The sequence below is a fragment of the Panthera tigris genome, chromosome B3 (genome assembly GCF_018350195.1).
Source record: "Panthera tigris isolate Pti1 chromosome B3, P.tigris_Pti1_mat1.1, whole genome shotgun sequence".
NCBI classification, from domain to species: domain Eukaryota; kingdom Metazoa; phylum Chordata; class Mammalia; order Carnivora; family Felidae; genus Panthera; species Panthera tigris.
In genome coordinates, this window is record NC_056665.1 from 31430955 (window position 1) to 31454975 (window position 24021).

Below are 24021 nucleotides of genomic sequence, written 5' to 3' on the forward strand. Positions count from 1 at the left end.
GCCTCTGGCCCATCCTGGTCCAGGGCTAGGGTCTCATGGATGGCAACCCCCACCTTGTCAAGCCTGAGCAAGCTCTTCAATTTGTTCTTGCTACTCTTATATTGCCTTACCTGATCCTCTAATCCCCAAGCCTTTTCTTTATCTGTACAATGGGTCCCCGAGAGTCGACTGGAGGGGGACGCGAGACGATATGTCTAATGTGCTTAGAACACAGGGCCTGGCAGACACTGAGCACTCAGCTCAGTAAAACGTCAGCTGTGTTCACCCTCCTTCCACCTCCTATGGCTTCCCCAGTCCAGGCCACCACCAGTCCCCTCCTGCCTGGCCACCATAGCCTCCTCGCTGTCTCCCTGTCCCCCCTCTGGACACTCCCACCCCCAGGGCCAGATTATAACCAGAATTATTTTTCTAAAATGCAGATCTGACCACACCACTCCTTGCTTGTCCCTGAACACCATTGCTCCTGGCCACCTTTGTATGAAGTTAAATTCATGGGGCCTGCAAAGCCAGGTGGGCCTGGGCCCTGTTCTCTCTCCGGACTTACTTCCTCCCAAAAGACCCTCATTGGCTCCTTGGGCCCAGCCACGCTGAAGCACGTCATCTGGCCAGGGCACCTCAGCACCTTGGCCTGGGCAGTGCCCCTCCTTTGCCAGAAACACCTCATTCTCTGTCCCTGCCTGACCTCTGTATGTCTGAGAAGCCACCTAACGCCTCCCGCCTCCTCCACCTCACCAGACCTCTGGGCACCAAGTTGAGCCTGAGTGGGATCCCTATTAGTCACGAACAACTTGAGGGTAAGAACTCCATTTTGCTCATCTATGATATGCCAGCGTCCAGCACAGAGCGGAAGAGAAGGATGGGAGAAAAGAAAGGAGGGAACAAAAAAGCCATAAACCAAGTGAGAGAAAGGAAGTAAGGAAGGGATGGGGAGGACTCATACCACCAGGCGGAAAGCTTGGGAGCACCTGGCTACCTGAGCCTGCGTTCCCGCAGCCCATCATCTGCTGGACACTGCCCCTTCCTGCCCCTCCCTGCTTCCTGCTCCTGATCCCGTGGCCCATTGCAGGTTACTGAACCCGAGCCAACGGTCAAATGTGCCTTCAGTAAAGTCAGGTTGGGAGCTTGACATCGGCCGTGGTGAGAGTATGCCACGGGGATCAGCAAACTCCAAACCAGAACTCCCTGCCATGTCACCCGGGGTCTATTATTGTCACCGGGGCGTCGCCCATGGGTCCCTCTGTCCTTCATCAGGACACGGGCTCCCATTGCAGGCACACGCCCTTGTGCTCTAAGGAAGGCTCCCCTTCGATCACTACCATCCCTGCACCTCTATCTTCTCTGTCTGCTCAGCACATGGGTGCGGCCAGAAGGTAAATGTCATTCCCTTTGGCATCGGATCTGCCCATGCCTCTGCCTCCTTCCAATCTTCTACCTCATCCTCTTTCCTCTTCTTACAGCTGGATCTCCCAAGACTGGCGACTTTCCCACATCGCTCGCACCCTCCTCTAGCGAGGCCTCAAATCTGCACCCCTGCAAACTCAGGTTTTGCTGATGTCACCGGCAACCTCCTAATGGCTAACACCGGCAGCGGGCTCCGGTCTTCTGGGAAGAGGGGACCTGCTGGCTTGTCGCTCACCTGTCACAGGGCACTCTGCTGCCTTCCTCTCTGTATCTGGCCTGGTCAGCCTCCTCTCCTAGGCCTTTCAATGTTAAGCGCTCCCCCAGGCATGGTCCTGGGACCTCTCCTCTTCTGCTCGTCCTCCCACAGTGACCTCCTCCTTGTCCATGGCTTTAGATCCAAGCCACATGCTGATAACTCTCAGATTCCCCTCTCCAGCCTCTGGGTTCCAACAACTTGCTCATTGCCTCTTGGCAGTTCACAGGCACGCCTGAAACTCAGCACGTCCTTAACAGAACTCAAGATGTTTCCTCCAGAAGAGGAGTCTCCTGGTGCACCCCCCACCCCCAACCATCCTGCTTATCAGGGGTCACAGTGGCTCCTCTCCCTCCTTCGCCTACATTATGAATCCATTGGCAAGTTCGCTCAGCTTTCCCTTATATCCCTCTGGAGGCCATCCACTCCCACCGTCCTCTCCTACACTCATCAGTCCTCACTGTGCTCCCAGGAACTTCACCAGGAGCTCAGAACTGTCACGGGCTCCCCGTGGCTCTCAGTGTGATAAAAGCCAAACCCTTGCCCCAGCCTCCCTGTCCACCTCAAGGCTCACCGCCCATCTTCACCATCTTCCCGGAGACCTCAGAACAAGCTGTCCTGCCTCCTGTCCCAGCCTCTCTTCCTGGAATGCTGCTGCCCACCCCCCCTACCCCCCACCTCCCGATCATCCTTCTGATCTCAGCTTACGTGCTGCCCCTTCCGGGAAGCCCTTCCTGACCTACAGACAAGATCTGACCCCCACATTATACATGTCTTTTTCCATAGCACGCTATCAGTTTGTAGTTGTCTGAGTGATTGTCTTCCCAACTGGAAACTCCACCAGGTCTATTTTGCTCATTGCTGCATCCCAGTCCTGGCACAAAGCAGGTACTCAAATGTCACTGAACGAATGGTCTGGTCTTAGAAAAACGAGCCTCGCAGTGTGCAGAAGGGACGGACTGGGGGAGGTGAGGAGGCTCCTGCTCTGGGCTGGAGGGCAGGGGTGGGGGCAGACACTGGCAGCTGGGCTGCAGGGGGCTGAGGAGCAGACACGAGGCACACTACAAAGTCAGAACTCCCTGGATTTCAGGTCCTGCTGGCTGGGACAGGGCTGAGACAGGGTCAGAGCCTCAGCTGCCAGTCTCAGGGAATGAAATGAGCCTCCCCCAACCATTATAGCTTCCGCACTGACCACAGCACCCGGGGAACCTGAGTAAGGGGAGGAAATACGGTGGCTGGTGCTCGTTCTCCATCTGTGGTCCCCCAGGTGGGGTGGGGAAGCCCCCCCCCCCAACTTCTGTATCCTCAGGCACGGGGCTGGGCACACGTGAGGGGACAGGGCAGCGCTATTACATCGTAGGCGAGTCGTGAGAACCACCGGCAGCTCAGAGCCTCCCCCTCCCTCACTCTCCAGGGTCAGGAGACATTTGATGCAGGAGACATGTATGTTGCCTCCTACCAGGGGGACCCCACTTCCATCCAGTCAGGCTCGGCTTCCGCCCTCCTTGTGCTTGAACGACGTGGCAGCCGAGGCGGCTGGGACCCTCAGACCTTACCCTGTGGACCGGGTCCCAGCAGGACGGTGGGGGAGGGCGGGTGGCGACAGCTCCCCCACGGCAGACACAGGACACTCGCTCGTGCAGCTGACACAAAGCGGCGGCTACATCTCCCGGCCGTGCTCCCCACCCCCCTCCACTCCCAGGGCAAGCACAGCCCCGCTCACAGAGACAGGGGGATGGACAAGATGGCACGGGGACAGGGGGCCGGGCGGGACGGGCAGGCTCGGCGGAGGAAGCGCCGAGGCCGGGCAGCGGAGTCCTCATGGAGTGGTTTATTACGATTCCATCTCACAAGGCAGGTGGGTGGGCGGCAGCGGCACATGAACGAACTCCAAGCCCCTGACAGACGTCTGCCTCGGGCGCATGCAAACAGTGCAACATGGTCAAGCGCAAACACGGGCGACCGAGGCGACACGGGACACGGCACACGGAATGGGGAACAAGGCTGGGGCGATGGGTCCCCAGAGAGGGGCCTGGTCTCCCCAACCCTCGTGGGCAGGACAGGAAAAATAAGATTCGTACTTCTTGTAAAATGCCCATTTGCTGGGTACTTTCTTTCTCCTTATCTTGAAAAATAATAAAAAATAAACACGCAGGAAAAAAATCTCAAAAAAGGAAAGGGATAAAACTCTAAGAAGGCGAGAGATGGGAGGCCAGGGGGAGCCTGACCGCGGTACGGGGGGCGTCTGCCTCACGCTCCTCAGCCCCCTCCCTTCTTGGCCCCTTCAGTGGGGCTCCTGAGCCCCACAAGTGGGTCCATGAGAAAAGGTGCCAGGCCCAGGCGGGGTCTCTGGGAGGCCAGAGGGGGCGCAGGCTGGGTCAGAGGAGAGAGGCCCGCCGGCCCGCTGGGCTCAGTTCAGGCTCGGGCCCGGCAAGTGGGGGCACCGGGTCCACAATCTATCCAGGTTCAGTCCCCGCAGGCCCGAGACCTGGGCGGCGGCTGGCGGTCACAGGTGCAGCTCATGGGTTTTGATGTGCTCGAGCTGCTCCCGGAGCTGCAGGAAGGAGGGCCGCGTGGCGGCGTCCAGGTGCCAGCAGCTCTTCATGACCTCGTAGACCGCGGGCGGGCAGCCGTCCGGGGCGTCCATCTTGTAGCCCTTCTCCACCCGAGGGACGACGTCCTTCAGGGGCTGTGGGCGGGTGGGTGGTATAAGTCCACACGGGGCCTCACCCCCAAGAGGACCCCTACTCAGCTTCGGGGATCCCCTTCAGACCTGGGCCTCAGAGCCTGGCCCAGGAGGTCACCTGGAAGGTCCCAAGGGCAGGCCTGTGGCTTCTAGGCCTCAGAATGGGAGGCAGGGCCCGGAAAGGGCCCCCTCCCCTGCCACCCCCTCCCTTGCTCCAAGCCTCACCCTCAGCCCCAGCCATGCCCTGGCCCCAGCGCCCAACTCACAATTCTTGGGTAAGGCACTCGCCCAAAGGAGTAGATTTCCCAGAGAAGGATTCCGAAGCTCCACACGTCAGACTTGGTGGAGAATTTCTGCCACGTAGATGGGAGAAGCAGTGTCAGACCCTGGGAGGCTGTGGGGGGAAGGGGTGACCCAGGACCCCCGTCCACCGCTCCTCAGGCTCTGGGGAGAGGCCCGCTTCACCTTCTCTCTCAGGGCCTCTGGGGCTGTCCACTTGACTGGTAGCTTGCCCGTGTCCTGGGTGCTGGAGGCCTCCTTGGTGAGGCCGAAGTCGCTGACCTTGGCCACGTTGTCCTCAGACACCAGCACGTTGCGGGCAGCCAGATCCCGGTGCACGAAGTTGTTGCCCTCCAGGTATTCCATGGCCTCACAGACATCTCTGGGACAGAGCCAGCCACATGTCCCCTCAGACAGGGGTCCCACAGCAGCACGGGGTCCGCCCCCCGCCCCCCCAAAGGGTGCTGCTTCACTCACAGTGAGAACTTGAGGAGACAGTCTCCGCCCAGCACCGACCGACCTCTCGACCGCAGATAGTCCACTAGGCTTCCCTGGGGCGGGACAGACAGACCAACCGGCCCCACAGGTCAGACTTGCCCTCCAGCCCTCTGGCATTGTGGGCTGGGGCTGAGTAAGCACTTGAGGGATATACGAGGGGAGGGAAGGAGCAAGGAGGGGTTGGGGTATCACTTCTGAATATCAGATTCTATAAGCTGGACACTGCGCTCAGCAGTTTTCATGCATAAATCTCTAAGGTAAACTGTGTTACAATCTCCACTTCACAGATGAGGAAATTGAGGCTTGGAGAGGTGACACAACTTGTCCAAGGTCATAGGGAATAAATGATGAGTCAGGACAAAAGCTGAGCCCTGCCTGGTGACTTCAGAGCTCAGCTGTGGAGAGGGGCCTGGGGGAGCAGGGACCAGAGGGCGTGGTGAGGGGCTTGGGGCAGTTGGAAAGCCCAAGTGTTCAGCTCTGGAGTGGGGATGGGATCTCGGGGCAGGTGCACACCTTGGCCATATACTCAGTGACGATGTAGAGCCCGCCCTTCTCTTCCACGATCACGCCCAGGAGCTGTACCAGGTTGCTATGCCGAAGTTGCCTAGGGCAGGATGGCGTGCTCAGAGCCTGCCAGCCAAGCCTCCCCATCTCTTCCCCATCCCGGGGAGGTGACCTCCACACCCACCCTCGGCCCCGACTCACGTCATGACCGAGGCTTCAGCCAGGAAGGCCTGGGCGGTGGCGTCGTTTTTAATGCACTTGACAGCGACTTTGTTCCCTCGGTAATCACCGAGCATCACATCTGGGGGAGGAAGGTTGGAGCTTGTCCCCCAGACTCTCCACGGGCCCTTGGCCCTCCCAGGGCTGCCACCCCCTCCCGCTCACCTCCAAACTCCCCCTTCCCGATGGTCTGGAGCAGCTTCAGGTCCTTCATGTTCAGTGCCCAGCCGCCTGGTGGGGGGAAGGGTGTCAGTGAGAGGTGAAGCCAGGGCAGGGCCCACGGCAGACACAGGCGGGACTATGTGTGTGGAGTGCCCTGGAGGTATCCAGAGCCTCTGGGATGGGGGCAGTGCCAGGGAGCCCGAGTGGGAGAAGGCAGGCAGGCCAGCGAGGACTGGGGGCAGGGATGGCACTCACTGCGGAAGAACTCATCCTGGGCCGCCACCGTGCCCTCCATGACTTTTGGCTTGATGAGACGAGTACAGAGTCCATCTGCGTCTGAGGTGTAGTGCTGTGGAGGGCAGGACAGGCACTCGAGGGCCAGCCCACCCAGCGCCAACAGCTCACATGCACTGCCCGGATCTGACCACCAGAGGGCGGCGGAGGCCGATCCCACCCAGCCCGGAGGGGCTTTGCGCTGGGAGGGCTCCTCATTTCCCACAGGGGAAGGGATGAGGGTGGCCCAGACTCAGATCCGTGACCCATTTCCCATGCCACCTCACATCCAGGTGCTGGACAGATAGCGGGCTGCTGCTACCACTCCGGGCCTCACGAGCATCCCGAGGCAGAAGGTAAGCCCTGGCTCAGTCCATATATACACTAGCCTCTAGCCAGATGTGGCCAGGACCCTCCCAGCCACAGGCCTAAGCCAGTCTAGCAGGGGGAAGGGAGCTGAGAGTGCACGCAGGAGACATCTGGGAGACTTCTGGGGCTACCAGAAGCGAGCTGTGGCCTGAACAGGGCTAGCAGAGTGGGCCTTGGGAGTTGCAGGGACACGTGGGCACATCCATGTAGGTGTAGGAGCCTGGCGGACCCTAGCCATCAAGGTGCAGCTCATGAGGACATGCTTACATACACATACTTGGGCATGTAGTTCGGACTGCCTGGAAAGAGGCCGAGTTCTGGGATTAGACAGACTCAGATTCTAGCCCTGGCACCTCTAATTTATAACCATGTGACCCAAAGCAGGTCCCTTAACTGCTCTGACCCTTTGTTTCCCGGCCTGTGAAGTGGGGACAGTGCCACTCTCCCTGTGGTGGCATCGTAGCAGGTGCTTCCTCAAGGCGTGAGGAAACACAGGCTCTCAGAGGCTGCACGTGCCGAGGCCACGTGGCCAGAAGCGGTGGTGCTGTGCCGGGTGCCCTGGCTCACCTCCACCAGCTGCATGAGGTTCTCGAAGTACACCTCCTCGTCAATGCTGAGCTTGCTGGCGTGGTACATGATGCGGTAGTGCTCCACCTTGCCGTCACAGCTCACGCACAGCGTGTAGTCCCCGGGGTAGTTGGTGCTCTCCCGCACCAGGAACAGACCTGTCTCCGGCGGGCACAGCAGCCGCTCTGCCTGCTCCCGTGTGATCTTGCCATGGAACCAGCTGCAGGAGGCCAGGCCAGGGCTCGTGGTGGCTCAAGGGTACTGACCCCTGCCCCACGCGTCTGCCGGGCTCCACTTTCTGAAGGCCCCCGGCTCTGGCTGGCACCGCACCACGGCCCCCACCGGCTCAGTCAGGTATCGGAGGCCCTTATCTCCTGCCTCCCACCCTTCTTCCTTTAGTCCTCCTCCCGGGCCTGCCCCCCGCCTTTGAGGTCCAGTACCCACACCCTTCCCCTCATCTTGAGAAGCCTTCACACATTCCCCCCCTACTCTTGCCTCTGTTTTCGTGAGTCTTCTAGGGGAACCAGGCCTTCTTGTCCTCCTTCCTCCCCAGACTGGGAGACCCCAACTGCTCCTCAGCAGTACTCACGGCATGAGGCTGAGCTTGGTGCCTGCCTTCACACCCTCCCGCTTCTGGACATAGTTGGCTGGGATGATGCCCTCACGGCCCACCTTGTTCTTGGCTTTGTACCAGTTTGGGTCCTGGGGAGATGGAAGCCCAGACACACTCTCAGGCCCACCGTACCCTGCAGGGGAGCCCGGACCCAGCAGGAACACCTGGAGGTGGGAGGGGGTAGGCGTGGGCACGTGAGGTCCCTCATTACCTTGGTGACGGCCACAATGGTGAGCACGTCTCCTTTGCAGAAGGGAAGGTCCTGCTCGGCAGTGCCGTGGAAGTTGTACTTGGCAATACATTCTGTACCGGACGGCCAGGCGGCCTGCGGGGCAGGCGGCAGGTGGGCGGGTGGATGCAGCCCGGGGTCCACCTCCACCCACTTGCCCACCCACTCTTGAAGTCACAGCCTCCTGGTTGGCTTCTGTGAGCCTGAGTGAGGTGCTCCTCCCCATGAGAACTCGGGGGGCCTTCCAGCTGAGATTCCCCCATCTCTCCCAGATCTGTACTCCCATCTTCAGGGTCCTGGGTCTAACAGCGCACCCTAGAATCTTCCCTTGTTGAAAGCCAGGGTTGGGAAAAGGGGAGCAGGTCTATGTGGGCCCTCATTCTCTCTCTTCTGCTCAGCACCCCTCAACTGCCCTAGACCCCTGCCCCCATGGTACCTGTATTGCTGACATCTTCTCAGAAGATCTGGCGTCCCCGTGTCACAGGAAGGCCAACCTGTCACTTGGTACCATGAGAGCTGCAGGGAGAAAGGGAAGATTGAGGAGGGGTGTGAGGAGCCGGTCTCCCCGACTCACGGAGCTCCCACTCCTTCCCTGGAGCAATGTGAACAGGTACCAAAGGCCTCCAGAGCCGGAAGCTGGGCCAGGGCCATCCTCTCCAGTCTCAGCAGGCTGAGCGCACTGGATAGGGACGAAGCAGGAGCACAAAGGCGGAGGATCCTCAGGGACAGAGGGGTCACCGACCCTAAGCCCACAGGGGCCTCACAGCCCAACTGAATGGCCAACACAGGCAAAGGAAGCTCAGAGGTGAGCAGCACCAGTGCCACCCACCCCACGAGCCCCAGGCCTGGATGTGACTTATGTGGTCGGTGGGGGAAGGGAGCCCAGGGCAGCTGTGTGAACCTGGGGAAGGTGCAGTGCAACCTGGGAAAGTCACTTGTTCTCTGTGGGCCTCATAGTTCCTCTGCCTATAAAAACGTGCCCGGGCAGTATGTCTACAGCCAAATGTACACCCCAAGGCGCCCCACATCTAGGTGCACCCACAAGAGAAAACAGGGCTGGTGTCCTCTGAGATGGGCACGAGAGCGCTCACGCAGCATGACTGTAACCAACCTCACGCTGGGAACTGCCCAGATGCCCATCAAGAGTCAGATGGGTAAACTGTGGCACGGTCACGAGTGGGGCGCCGCATAGCAGTGGACGTGGATGTTCAAGAGCACAAGGACAAACTCCCGAGTAGTAGTAACCGAGACACCAGACTGAAGAGGACAGACCGTGTGACCCCGTTCACAATGCATATGCCACATCCACGGTGCACCATGGCGAGTGCCCTCGGGAGGGGGCGGCGTGACTGGAAGTGGGGGAGGGGGGTTCGCTCTGTGGCACCCTTATGATTGGCGCACTTTTTGGTGTGTAGGTTTACTTCAATAAAGTCGAGCCCCTCCAAAAAAGCTACCCCAGCCAATGCATACCCCAAGGGCAGTAAGCCAATCCGTCCCGCACATACTTTGCGGCCCCTGCTCCGAGCTCCCTGGACTGTTGGCATTTTCCCAAAGCCCAGAGCCCTTGTGTACCTGTCTCAGGAAGTAGACAGGCTAGGGCTCCTGTTCTCTTTTTACAGATGGGGAAACTGAGGCAACTGAGGTGTAGACAGGGCCAGTGACTTCTCCGTGGGTACAGTGTGTTAGAAGAAGAACTCCATGAGCTCTGTTCCCAGGCTCATTTGACAGGATGGACCAGGTCTAGGGCCGGCTGTTAATACCACCTTCCCCAGGCCAAGCAGTGGGAAGAGACGCCAGCATGCACACATCTTAGGGGGGTTGGGGTGTGAGGCAAGGCCTGCAGGGTGTAGGCAGGTTTCTTGGAGCCCCAGAGCCGAGCCCTAAAGAGCGGAGGGCTTAGACGGCAAGAAGGCTGGCCGGAGAAGGCGCCACTCCTTGGTGTGACAGCTGAGCAAGGGTGTCCAGGCAGACAGAGACAGCCGTGAGGAACTGGCCTGGCTGCAAGCTCGTGGGGAGGGAGGGTGGGAAGCAGACCCTGACCATCGGAGCACCCTACCAGTCTGCTATCAGGGGACGGTTTGGAGGTGGGCCCGCCTGGCATAAACCCTGCAGGGTGGCAGGAGCTTCAAATGACAATGTGAGGAACCGGGGTTTGCTTCTGGGAACCTCAGCCGAGAAGCGCGCGGCTGAGGAGAGCAGAAGCCAGGGAGTGCCACCACCACTCCCAGGCCTCACTCCTGCTTCAAGTCAGGCAGACCTGGCTCTGTGGAGTGTGCAACTCAGAAGAATGACTCAACCCTTCTGAGCCTCAGATCCCTCGCCCTGAAAGGCCTCCCCTGCAAGCAGGCTGTGGAGGGAGAGAAGGAGAGCCCTGGACTGGGAGGGTCTGGCACAGGGCTTGCCATAAACCCCCTCCCTCTCCTCCAGACAAAACGGCTTCCCTTCCTCCCAGGGTACACAGTGCTTCTTGTCCCCGGACGCCAGCCCGTCAACCTCTGCTGTCAGCACAGGGAGACAGGGGCCCACCAAGGCTGAGCCTAGACACCTCCCCCCACCATCAAACATGTTCAGGTGACTGGGCTGGGGTCAGGAACCACCCGCTGGGCTCCACAGGCGGTGGTGAGCTGTGAGCTTGTCTTACCCCCGTTCTATAAAAGCGGAAACTGAGGCTCACAAGGTTGAACACCTTGTGTGAAGTCACACAGCTAGTTATAGGCGACAGGGTTCCACTGGGGTTGGCTGGGTCCTCGACCTTCAGGACTTCTGAACACGGGCTCTGCTAGCTTTCCACATCCCCATGCCTCCTCTCCCCACCCCACCCCCCCTCCAAACTCGCCACCACTACGCCACCACAGAGGGTGTGGAGACTGTGGCACCGTTAGTCACCCTCCCTGCTGTCAGTTTGCAAACACTCCCTTCCCGGCCTGCAGCTGCTGCTGCCGCCTCCCCACTGACTTGATGATAATAATAAAAATAATAACAGGCCCTGTTTTCTGAGCACTTATTCTGTGCCAGGCCCTGCCCTTGGCTCATCAAATCCTCTAACAACTGACGCTATTCTTACCCTCATTTTACCTACGAGGACCCTGAGCGAGGTCAAGAGGCAAGGTGGCCTTGCCTGAGGTTTATACCTCCAGTAAGCATCCTGCTCTGCTCAGGTGTCAGATGCCCGAGCCCCTGCACCATGCCCTGGGAGCATCATGCTCCGGGAGCACCATGCCCTGGGGCCACATTGGCCTAGAAAAAGGACAATGCAGGGCAGGAGAGAAGCAAGCGGTGCCCAGAGTGGGGACGAGCCCACCTAGAGTGGTTGGGGGCGGGGGTCGGGGCTTCCTTGAGGGGCTGGGCTATGACAACCACAGATCCGGAAAGCAGGGGGAGGAACTGACTCCTCTCCCCTTTTCTACTGGCAATGACTTTGGGACCAGTTTTTCCATCCATGCACTGGGGTAGTGATAACCCTGCAACACCTGGGGCTGCTCTGAGGACTGGAGCTGCCGGGAGCCCACTGCAAGCCGTGGGCTCTCTCTGACAGCTCCTCTCTGGTGAAGTCACAAGCCCAGGGTGGCTCAGTAATCTCTCTCCTTAAGGCCCCGAGGGTCCAGGGGCCATCCTCCTCCAGGTTAGAGACTAAGAGCCAGAAGGGCTGGAGGAACTATAAGGAACCTAGGCTTCTAGTCTGGCCTGGGCCGGGCACACAGGGGTCCTTTCTGGGTTATGTGAACCTGCTTTCAAGCTACTTTGTGGAGTCAGAGGCTCTGAGTCCTGGTCCTGGCTCTGCCACCAGTTTGCTGTGTGTGACCTTGGGGGAGTCACCTGGCTTTTCTGGGACTTGCTGGCTCTCCAGCACCTCCGCCAGACCTGTGTCCCACCTGCTGTTTCCACCTCCCTGCCTATTGCTCCCTCTCTACTCCCTCTCTCTTCTTTGCCCAAGGAACCTCCTCTCAACCTCCGGGATGCAGTTGAGGAATCGCTTCTGTTTCACGTGTGCCTAAAAATCCCTGTGGGACCATTTGTGGTAGCAAGAGACTGGGAGACAACCTTTCATGTTCATCAGTAAGGGATCAAGTAATAAATGGCCCAATATCCCTAAAACGTAACGAAAATTCCAGTGGTGACAGGGCCCAAACAGAGTTTCAGGTGCTGACACAGAGCACCCCCCAGTTCAAGTCGCTGAAGGAAAAGCTGCTGGGGGGAACGAGACAGTGACACGGCTTCCAAAGACCACTCTGCAGATTAATCAAAAGAAAAAGCACCTGCACAACAGGTAGGTCTGACAGACACCTTGTTAACCAGGCGATCGAATTAATAAGCATCACCCATAGTGAGAGGAACAACACAGAGCGGAGCGCCCCCTGCTTCGACGAATGGAGGAGGGCACAGGGTCCCTGGGCGGTATTCTGGCAGAGCCGGCTAACACGACTCACGTCAGGAAGGTGCAGTCAGGCACAGCCCCAGCAACTGGCTTGGACTCTTGAAGTAAATGTCGTAAAAGACAAAACAAACAAACAGAGGCTGGGGAATGTTCTAGATTAAACAGAACACTAAAGAAATGGGACAAAACGACAAAACGGTATTCATGTGAGGTGAAGGAGGTGTTAACTAACCTTACTGTGGTTAACTGGTTAGCAATACAGGTACACCAAATCACCACACTGCACACCTTAAACTTATGCAACATCTTAAGTCAGTTACACCTCAGTAAAGCTGGAAAAAAAGGAGAAAGGAACAGGACAACAAGATTCAATGAATGATCCTGAACTGGATTCTGGCTCAGAGGGAAAAAATAGTAGCTATAAAAATCATTTGAGGACAGTTAGGAAAATGGAAATGTTAGGTAATATTATGGAATTTTAATGTTAATTTTCTTAAGTGTGATCATGGTGCTGTGATTATGTAAGAGGTGCACGCTCAAGTACTTAGAAATGAAAGATATGATGCTCACGCTAATGCTCAAACTGGCAAAAAACCACATATACGCACATGTGTAGGTATACAAAAGAGGTAACGAGCACAGCAAAATGTTAAGACTTGGTGAATCTGGGTAAAGGATACACGGGTATTCGTTATACTATTATTTCAGCCTTTTCTTTTATTATTATTGTGTTTTTGTTAAGTCATCCCTACCCCCAACGTGGGGCTCGAACTCGCAATCCCGGGATCAAGGGTCGCGTGCTCTACTGACTGAGCTGGCCTGGGGCCCCTACTTCAGCTTTTTAGTAGGTTTGGAACACTCCACGTTTAAAGGCTGTGACAAAAGGCAAGGGGCAGGACACCCATCTTCCATGTTATGTTAAAAGTTGTGTTTTTTAAGGGGACACACAAGTCATTCTGTAACTCAGACATGCACAGATTATCTTTGAAAGAGAAAACAGGCAACAGCGGTTGCCTCTGGGGTAGGAAGGGGGGAGTCAAGTTTAAGGGAAAATTACTTTTACGGTGTATTTGCTATTTTGTCCTTCTTGATTTTTTTTTTTTTAAACCACATGTATCTATTACTAACTTCCCCCTAAAAGGAAGATTGAAAATAAATCACTTTTTGAAAACCACCCCTGCCAGGAGCATTCCTTAGTTCCCCGGCTGTGCTGGCTGCTCCAGGCCTCTGCAGCCTCTCACACATCCCTGCGCTCCAGTGAGAAACTCACTGATCCTGGCCTGGGAGCTCTGCAGGGGGAAGGCCGGGAGCTGACTCATGTCCCCAGCAAGGGCTGAGCCCAGAGTGGCAGCTCAGTGAATGAGTGCTGAATGAATGAATGAACCAACAAAGGAAAGGAGGAAGCAAGGCCGGCTGCATCACACCGAGGTCCCATAACTGACAGGACTATATTTAACCCCAAAGGGACAGCAGCTGTCACCACACCCACAGAGGACTAGGGGACAGGGGGCTTGGAACTCTGTGAAGTCAGCGTTTCACTCTGACTTCCTGCCCCAAACCCTGCTCCCAGCAGTCCTTGTGCCGGGGTCCCGGGAACAGGCCGGGCATTATGCCCAAGCACTGAGGTCAGCGGCTGCAGCCTCAGGCAGGCCTTTCTTGGTCGCCCAGGCTGGTGGGGAGGGGAGAAGAAAGGAGAACTGGGAGCCCAGAAACTCCCCAGTTGCCCTTTCCCTGCCTTGGGGGCAGCTGTAGCCCTCACAGTCTATCATGTGTCCAAGGCCGGGGCAGGTCAAGGGGCTCCTTACCCTGCCCCCCTCACCAAAACTCCACTGCCTAATGGGGCGTGGGAGCCTTCAGTAACTGTTTACACCCATCTAAAAATACCCACCGAAAAGGGAAGTGCACAAGGGACCCTGCGGCCCCCAGAGACTTCAGTCCTGCCACAGGACCCAGCTGGAGTGTCTGGGGGGGCAGGGGTGGCCGCCAGAGCAACAGGCATGTTCACTATGCCTTCTCATTCTTTGAGCCAGTGTTTCAGGAGCCTCCTTGTGCAATCAGCCCCTTGCTTGGTGGGCCAGGATGGACAGGAGGAGGAAAGGGCCCATGAGACGCCAGGGGGCTCTGAGAACTCCACTCATCTGTCTCTCTTCTGCGCCCGGCCCAGGGCCCCCACCAAAATGCAGTCCTGCTTCTCTCCTCTTGGCTACCAGATGATCACGGCCAGGTATGCTCAGTGACCCAACAGACAGGAGAGACAGGGGCAACCCGGGAAGGCTTCCAGAAAGAAGGGGGGGAAGTGGGAGGATTTCAGTGAAAGCAACTGGGAGGGGGGTGTGCTAGACCAGACCAGAATTAAGCTTCCAAAACTGGGATACGGAGGGAGTTAATTAAGGCAGAAAAAGGCTCAGGGTGGGGGTCCACACAGGCTCTGAACCAGCCCGGAAGTTCTGATCAGTCACAGGACAGATAATAAGTAAAACTGAATTTCCGATGTGGGCACGCCCCTCTGAAAGAGCAGTGCACCTGAGGAGGGTGGGGCACTGCCAGCAGTCAGGCTGGTTTGGCAGCAGTAAAATCAGCCCCACCTCTAGTTCTGCAAAGGACACTTGGGCTGCAGGCACTGTGATGCTCTCCCCCTCCCACCCCCCTGCCACACACCAGGCTGTGGGGCTGGAGGGCTCCCACTGACCCAGGCAGGCAGTCCAGAGCCCTCGGCATACCCACTGCACATGTCTCAGGGTCAGGCACTGTAGAATTGGGCACAAGACCCTTGGAGATGCCTAAACCTCCTGGGGGTCAGGAAAGGGCTGAAAGGATGGCCCCACTTCGGCTCCAGAGTGTGCTGCCTGACCCTCCCTCTGCCAGCCACGGGCCTCCCTCAGCCTTCAGCACCCCTGCCCCAAGGGTAGGGGTGAGTTTAACGGCTGACAAATGTTTAAAACTAAATTATAGCAACTCACTGGCTTTTTCCTGCCTCCAGTGGCTTGTGGGACTGGAAATCCCATCTAGTGGTTTGGGAGAGGTGGGGGCTGGAGTCACAGAAGGCTAATGGGGAGCCTCCTCCCCCAGGCACCACTGCGGCCTGAGGCTGACACTCCTGGCCCAGAAAGGTTTCTAATTACCGCTCAGGAGCCTAATTACCTACATGCACTGGGCAGCAGGGACTTGGGGCTTCCCCAGGGCCCTAACACAGGCCTCTGTTCTCCTGCCCCCAGCACAGGCTATAGCCTTTGCGTGTCCATTTGCCTACATTTACGTATAGCCTCTCAGCACTGACCTCCAACAGACACTTAACAATGATGAGTGTTAGGGGCCCCTGGGTGGCTCAGTCGGTTAAGCGTCCGACTTTGGCTCAGTTCATGATCTCACGGTTCGTGGGTTTGAGTCCCGCGTTGGGCTCTGTGCTGACAGCTCAGAGCCTGGAGCCTGTTTCAGATTCTGTGTATCCCTCTCTCTCTGCCCCTCCCCAACTAGCACTCTGTCTCTGACTCCCCCCTCCCCAAAAAATAAATAAAAACGATAAAAAAAAAATGATGAGTGTTGGCCCCTACCTTGAAGCCTCCTATGCACATTACAGGTGGGGGGACTGAGGGCCAGAGGCCCATGAACTAACAACTTTGGCCCCCAGATTCTTGGTCTCTCCATCTCAGAACTGGGACCCACAGAACACAGAGCTCAGAAGGTAAAGCTATGGGGGCCCAACGCGAAGGACTTCCGGTCTTGCTACCCACCTGAGGGAGGAACCTCCTCCCCTAGCAGGATGGGCTGTAAAAATGAAAGTATGGGATGAAAGCCCACTGACCCAACCCTGTGTTACTTACTTAATCCTCAAAAACCCCCGTGAAGTTTTACTGTTGATCTCTGTTTGATAGAGGAGGAACCAGGCTGACAGGACACCCACCTTTCAAGGGGTAGAGCAGGGATTTGAACTAAGATCTGTCTGAACTCGGTCAAGAGAGAAACCTCCAGCCTTTCCTTGGGTAGGACGGATGACACTCGGAAAAAGGGCAGCTAGGTGAGAGCGGGAGGCTGAAGGCAGGTCTGCCTAGAGCTTGGCCCTCCTGCTCTGGGAAGCAGAAGTTACATGGGTGCCCAATCCTTGCTCGTCTGCCATATCCTGCATCGCACAGAGAGGCCAACAGTCTGTCCATAGCCACACAGCAACTAGAGAAGCCAACAACTCTAGGGAAGGCAGAAGCTCCAAGCGAGGAACTCAAACACTTCTTGATTTTCATGGCCTTTCCCTTCTAGGAAGCCCTCCTGGCTGCTGCAGCCTACGCAGCTCCCCAGCTTCCGAGCTCCCACCAGCCCTGCCAGGAAGTGGAACCACAGGCCTCCCCTGACTCCTCTCTGCGTCTCTACTGGCCAGCAGGGGGGCTCTCAGGGTTTTCTTCATTCTGCCCTCCAGTCTCCCTGCAGCGTGGACAGCACAGGATGACAGGGCCTGGGTAAAGACCAGGTGTGGGGCTGGACAGGGCTGAGAAGCAACAGCCAGGGTGGGCAGGCGTCAGATGACACCCAGGTTCTCACCCGCCCACAAGGCTTCCAACTGTGCAGAGAGCAGCACAGGCAGGGGGGCGCCTCTCTTCTGCTTGTTCCTGTAGCTCTGGGCCCAGATCACACGGAAGGGGCGGGTGTGGGGGGGAGCAGGGGGACGGAGGGAAGCTGCGGTTGGAGGCCCAGCCCCGCTGAGGCGTACACAGCTAGTGTGTGATGAGAAGCTCCTCTCATCACAGTACCTCAAAACCAGGAAGAGAAACTGAGCAGGCAGAAAGGGCAAGCTAGGCTGTGTGGGGCCCTCAGGTCCCTGGGGGGCTGCCAAGGGGCGTTCCGGGACAGTGGCTGGACAAAACATTTCCCCTTCGGGGCCTCAGTCTCCCCACAGGAAAAATGAGATTCTCTCCCTGGTCCTGCCAGCCTGCCTGATTGGTGCAGGCTGCATCATGCCGATAAGACAGACGCCCCCCGGTTGGTGGAGGACTCCTGACACCCCAGTGGGCTCTGGCCTCTCCTGGGAAGCAGGGGCTTGGCCTCTGAAGCTAGCCTCGCCCTGCTCACTTCTCCCCTCAGCCACACAGGGAGCACACTAGCTCTTCCTTCACCAGCTCTTTATTTTTAGGTCTGAATTTGACTTTAATCATTACTTAGCGGATTCTATTTCCAGCCCTCGAATGAAGGGACCCACAGGAGAGGAGGAAGGGAGGCAGTGCTCCCTGCCTGGCATGGGGGGCAGCCTGCTCCTCCACCCATCCTGTCCCCAACCAAGGCAGGGGGGGAATGAGAAACACCCAAAGGGTTTGCCCCAGCCAGGCCAGCATCTTGGAGGGGACCCCACCCTGTGACCTCATCCCAGCCCAAACTGTGGGACAGGAGGGCAGTTGTAATGCCCACTTCCCCTGAGCCAAGACCGGGGTGGAGGGAGACATTCCACAGGCAAAAGTCTAGTGGCTAGAATCTGAGGTCATGTGCCTGGGGATCTCTGTATTGAATGGCTCACCTGGGGGAAGGCCTCCCGTGAGTATCGGGCTGCCTTAGGGTCATCTGGGGCTATGGTCTCTTAGGCCCAGGAGTGCCAGGTTGAGACTGATTTCCTCCTACTGCCCATGGGGTGGCCCCAGGAGGGTATTCCCAGTTACTCTGGTCTCCACAGAAGCAGAACAAGCGGAAGCAGAGGGTGTGCTCAGGTCAGACCCGGAACACCTGCCGAAGAGGAGGCCACTAATGCACGAAACTTTCCCAGTGATTTGTGGACCATCTATGTTCCCTTCCAACTCCCATCTGGGAGACTGGAATCCCTGCCCCACCCCCACCTCCAGTTTTCTTCCCTTCCCCCCACCACTGGGAAAGGGTAGGGAGACGAGGCTGGCATGCTGTCCCTGGGTTGGGGCTCAGGATGCCTGGGCTCCTTGCCCAAGTTTTGGTTTTCCCAGGGAAAGTAGGCCTCTGTCTCCACTGGGGGAATTCAGGGGTGGCCTAGGAAGCAGCCGAAACCAGGGGCAGGCAGCGGCCGGGTTCTCAGAGGATAGACCTTGTCCGGTCAGCTCTGGTGCTGGCAAAGAGGGGATGGGGAGGGTCAGGCCCCAGAAACCAACCAGCAGCCCATCTTCCCAGGGTCAGGTCCATGCCCAACCATAGCCCAGTACCTCAGGAACAGAGAGTTTCAGAAGGGTTCCATGAGCAAAGCCTCGCCCTGCTGGGTGGACCCACCAGCCAACTCTGGCCCAGGTGTCTTCCCCACACGTTAAGGCAGCCTGCACTTGGGTCCCCTGTGAACGCTAACCTTCCCTTACAAAGTGCTTATTGGGGGCCCGGGGCTGCACCAGGTACGTTCTAAGTACTTCGGTTAGTTCGTTCACACTCTCCTCAGATTCCCGTCTGGCCCAGGTAAAGCCATCCTTTTGTGTACATAAAAGAACCCCATCTCAGAGGGTGACCTGTCCAAGGCCCCTCCGTGCTGGCCTAAATGGCGCAGCTGGGCGGGGAACATCGGATGGGTGCCAAGCTACCCACTCTTTCCAATACCCCAGGCTGCTTTGGGGGCCTGTAGTAACAACAGCTATACCAGCGACAGATGGGAACAACAGTGCGCGCGCTTAGTACGAGGGTTTGGGTGACGCTGCTGCAGCGGAGCTACTTGGAATGCGGTGTAGCTTCTTAGAGGTGAAGTTACACAGACTGAGAAAATGCCCAGAAACACAGAATGAAGCGAAAAAAGGTGTCATGGCGCGCATACTCAAATGACAACAGAGATGAAGTGGGGGGGGGGGGGAATCAGGAAGAGACAGGCAGGGAACTCTAAAATGCAAACGGTCACTGCTGGTGAAGAAATTGTGATTTCTGTTTTGTTTTCTAAGTCTCCTATAGTGCTGCTTTGTTACTTTATGCATTAAGAAAGTAATCCGTACGTAGTTTTCCCATGAGATCGGACTTGGTTCCCTAGGACCCATCTGGCCCCCAGCTCTGGCCCTGATGTCTGGAACATCTTCTACCGTGAGATGGCCTTTCTGATATGGAACAGCCCCTCAGGCACCTCAGGGTCTCTCCCTACCTTCTCTTTCCCAGACAGAACACCTCTTTCTTTGGGGACTATGTGTCAAGGCTTTCAAATGCCTCAAAAGGTAGGGCCCAGAACTGGACACAGGCCGTTCTGCCCAATCAGGCCAGCTGGCAGCTTGTTTGGGTGGCTGGATCACACTGTGTATCCTGGGCCTCACCCCCTGCCTGTACTCTGGGCTGCTCAATGGTAGCTCAACCTCTTGGGGCCTGGTGCCCTCGGCAGTGGCCCCGGAGACTATCATCTGGTCCTTCCTTGCCCCTGACCCAACACAGAGAAAAGAGCAGCCACTTCTGAGAGGGAGGAAGGCACTAGGCTCACCAGATAAAAAACACATCTCTGCACATGTGCTAGCCTGAAGCCAGAACCCTTTTCTACAAAGGCCTTGGGACCCTGGGGCTGCACCCATACAGCTCACGGTTGGTACAAAGTGCCCAACAGTCAGGCCTCAAGCCCCAGGCCCTCAGGCTGCAAAGGAAGTTAGGGCTGGGTGGGGGCTGGGTGACAGGAGTCTCTCAGGCCCACCACATCTGGGTCCCTTCCACCAAGCATGTTGGGGCAACCGTTAAAAAACCCTACATCAAGAGCAGAGTCCTGAACAGGACGAAACCACCAGCGGCCCCAAGGGGGCCCAGACACAGCTCAGCATCCTCCAAGGAACCTCCTATCCCTCCAGGGAGCAAGAGGATCCTGCCACACTCCCAACCTTCCTCCTGCTGCCTTTGCCCTGTTCCTGCTGGGGCCCCTCCAAGAAAAGACACTGGAATCACCAAAGTGTGGGGGGCTAGAACAGGCCCCCTGGGTGTCCCCACTCTGACAATGCTCCTATGCCAAGGCTGTGGAAACAGGGCTCTCACCTTCCCCATCTGGATCCCATTCATGTTCTGAACTTGGCTGCTTCTGTGCCAGCTAGACCAAATGTGTGGGAGGCTTGGGTCAGGACTGACTACCAGGTTGTTTCAACTTAGCGCCAGGGCCACACCAGACAAGGTGCCCCTCTCCCACCACATCCTGTCAGTGGGACCCAGCCTCAGGCACCAAGGGGAAATCCCATGGGCAGTGCTGATGCTGCCTGAGCCCAGACCCAAGCAGAGCTGGGGCCGGAAGCCCTCTGCAGGGAAGCACGTGTTCACCCCACAAGGTCCCTTGGGTCAGGCTGGGGGCCTGGGTCCTTGGTGGGTGAAGGTCCCTGCCTGGTTTCCCTCCATCCACAGGAGTCTAGCTCTGTAGAGCAGAGGATGAACGGACAGACAGCCCGGCCCTGCTAGAGGCCTAAGGTAGCAACTTCCCCCTTTGAGCTTCAGTACCCTGGTCCACAAAATGGGAGGGGAGGTGAACCCCCAGTTAAGCTCCAAGGATCTGGTGGCTGGACACGCCTCTTCCTGACACCTGGCCTGGGCCCTGAGAAGCCTGGGAGAATGAGTTGACTAGGCTGCCAGGAGGTGGGCGCATGGTCCTGATGCCCAGTGTCACGTCCACCCACACAGAGGCCCTGCCCAGTCTCCCCACCCAAGGGTCACAGGTCCCTTGGCTTAGGCCTTGTCTTCTGGGAGGCAGACAGGCTCAACCTCTGGCAGGCTCCAGGGAGGTGGCTGGGCCCTGGACTTCGTAGAGCCAGCCGGCTCCTCTCAGTGGGGGGATGAGGGAAGGTGCAGGATAAGGCAGGCGAGGGAACCTGCAGGGAGGGCCTGGGCAGGGAATGGCAAAGTGCCCACTCTCCAGGGCCCTGGCCCATGCTGCCCCTCCTTCCAGGCTCCAGCCAGCCCCAACACGGCGGGGAAAGGACGGGACAGACTCGGGAGTGGCCTGAGACAAGTCTGTGGGGCTCACAGGGCAGTACCTCCCTGGTGAGCTCCCCTCCCAGTCGGGCTGACATCGACTCCCGGGAGAATTCGAACCCGGGAAGGAGGGGGTAAGGGAGGTGGGGGATGGGAGTGGACGTGACCGCAGCTGCAACGGAAGCAACAGAAGCGGGACGCGCGACCTCCACCCTCATCCCCTCGAGAAGCACTTGGACGCCCACCTCCTCCAGGCCCTCCAGACACTCACCTCTCTCGGGGCACTGCGGTCCGGGCCACCTCGCTGCGGGCAGCATCAGCGGCCTGCGGGACGGTCCATGCGGCCAGGGGGGAGGGGAGGGGCGCAGGGGTCCCCGGGGGGTGCGGTACAAAGAGGTATTGGTGCGAAAAGAGGGGGAGGAGGGACGGCCAGACAGAGGCAGGGGGATGGCCGCGCGGCCCGGGTCGGGGAGGGAAGAAAGGCGGGGGAAGGGGGGCGGGAGGGAGTCGGGGGGAGGAAACAATGTAGCCGGCGCGGCCCCGGCAGAGTTCCGCTTCCGAACGCCGCCACCGAGGTTCGAGTTTGGAACGTCGCGCCGGCTGCCGGGGGGCTGCCCCGGACGCTGGATCGGGGGCCGCGGGGGCTCCCCGAGCTCCACGCCCCGGAGGCTCTGGCGGCCACAGGCTGGCTGGGGCGGGAGGGACGGCTGGCCGGGGGACGGCCCCGACGGCGGCGCGGCCGGGCGGTCGCCCCGCTCGGACCCCACCCCGGCAGGCCCCCCGGGCAGGGTGCGGGGTGGGGCGGGAGCGGGAGGACGGCGGCGGTGTCTGCGGCGGCGGCCAAGCTCCGTTTGCCCGGGGCTCCGCTGGGAGGAAGCTCGCAGGCCTGGCGAGAGGAAGCGCGGCCCGGATCCTCCGCCCGCGGCAGCGCGCCTGCGCGAGGGGGCCTGCCCGGCGCGCGGCGGGGCGTGGGCCGGAGGAGCGGCGCCCCCTGCCGGGCGCCGGGGGCACTGTGGGGGGTGTGTCCGCGCCCACGCCCTGCCCCCACCTGCCGGTCAGCGCTGAAGTCTCCCCAAGGTCCCTCCCAGAGGGCTGACCCGGCCGCCGTGGAGCCTGCTCCGAGCTTTCTCTGGGCGCAGACTCCCCCGATGTAGCAGCAATTGAGGCCTGACCTGGGCCTCTCTCCTCGGATCTCTTTGTGGAGAGCGGGCCTCCTTCGCAGCAGTAAGCATTCATTCAAAAACATTTCCTGGCTCTGACAGCGTGACGGGCTCTGAAGTCTACGAGTAGGGCCACTTGGTTACTGTCAGGGAGTTCTCCGTGGGATAACTGACAGGCCAACACACAAGTGCAAAGAAACAACTGATAAACGTGGAGACGTGGTGTACAAGGTCCACAGAAAGCAGAAAAGAGGAGAGGGCTAATGGGAAGACTTCATAGAACTGGGACCCCAGGCAGGAGAACTGCATGAACAAAGGCAGAGAATGGTGAGAGCCTTGACGGCTCTGGGAACTGAAAATAGCTCAGTATGGCTGCAAATTGCAGTGTGGGCTCAGGAGAGTGGTGGGAGACGGGGTCCCTGCAAGGTGCAGGGACGAGAGAGATCCAAAGAACTTTGTGGGACTTTCTTGCGCTTTGTTTTCAGCCTGGAGGCAATGAGGAAGTCGTCAGTAGCTTTGTGACCTTGGGAAAGCTATTTAAACTCTGTCCTATGGTTACCAAATGGGGAAAATAATAGCACCAATTTCTTAAGGTTCTGTGGTGAGGAAATGAGTTAATTCATCTAAGGTGCTTAGTATGCAGCGGCTGGCACCTGATCAGCCCTCAGTTAAGTATCACTGTTACATATCATGGTTAATGAGGAGCAGGGAAGTGGTCTGCTCTCAGCTGCAGGAGCAGACGTGTGTGTGTGTGTGTGTGTGTGTGTGTGGCGGTGGTGTGGGGGGAGGTTATTGATGGAGGAGAGACCAGAGACTCGGGTGTAGGTAGGAGGCATCAAGGCACTTCTTAGGGACGGGGCTGGGTGGGCAGAGAGGAGGGGCACTGTCTGGTGGGGGAAATGAGGTATACTGACAAAGGCTAGTCCACCCAGACCTACGAAATGGGAGGGACAGTAACGGGCCCGTCGAAGAGTGGGCTGGAGAGACAGTGTGGCTGCAGTTTGCATAGAGCCTCAAATGCCAGGAGCAGGAGTTGGGTGTGACTCCCCAGACAAACCACAGGCTGGCTCTGTGACGCAGTGCACCCCTGGGCCAGCTTCCCAGTGAGGGACTAGCTCCTCAAAGGAGGGAAGAAGTAGTCCCACTCCTACCCTTTGAGGAGACATCAGGTCCCAGAGATTGCTATGGTGTAATGCAAAAAAAGCATGGATTGGGGGTTCAGATCTCAAAGTTCAATCTCAGCCGGGTCACTTACTAGCTGTGTGACCTTGGGCTAGTTACTTAAGGTCTCTGAGCTCAGTTTCCTCTTTTGTAAGATCAGGCTCAAAATATACTTCTGCTCATGAGAGATGCTGCAGATTCAGCAAGATAACAGCTCTAGGGGTGGGGTTGGGGAGGGTTCTCAGCTCAGTTGGTTTCCCTTTCTTTCCTCTGAGGTCAAGATGGAATGATAAAATAGTGCCTGATGGGGCCTTCTCTCAGCCTAAAGGAAGGCCCTTCAATAGCTCTGCAAAGGCTTCTGAAAGGGAGAAGTTGACATCTCCCCTCCTCTGATGGAGTCGGCTGGCAAAAGGGGAAGGGACTGTGGGCATTTGGGGGAA

The 24021-nt window shown here is 58.1% G+C and overlaps 1 protein-coding gene across 1 annotated transcript; it reads right to left on the minus strand.

Annotated features, from left to right (window-relative positions):
• Window positions 1–3464: 3464 nt before the first annotated feature.
• Window positions 3465–21646, minus strand: CSK (C-terminal Src kinase). The gene is made up of 13 exons (XM_042988387.1): window positions 21532–21646; window positions 8490–8569; window positions 8036–8149; window positions 7801–7913; window positions 7212–7431; window positions 6258–6351; window positions 6006–6071; window positions 5823–5922; window positions 5631–5721; window positions 5097–5170; window positions 4806–5001; window positions 4607–4693; window positions 3465–4343 (listed from the first exon to the last, which is right to left on the minus strand). The coding sequence occupies exons 2-13, from the start codon at window positions 8502–8504 to the stop codon at window positions 4161–4163; spliced, it is 1353 nt and encodes a 450-aa protein (XP_042844321.1). The 5' UTR covers window positions 8505–8569; window positions 21532–21646; the 3' UTR covers window positions 3465–4160.
• Window positions 21647–24021: the final 2375 nt, after the last annotated feature.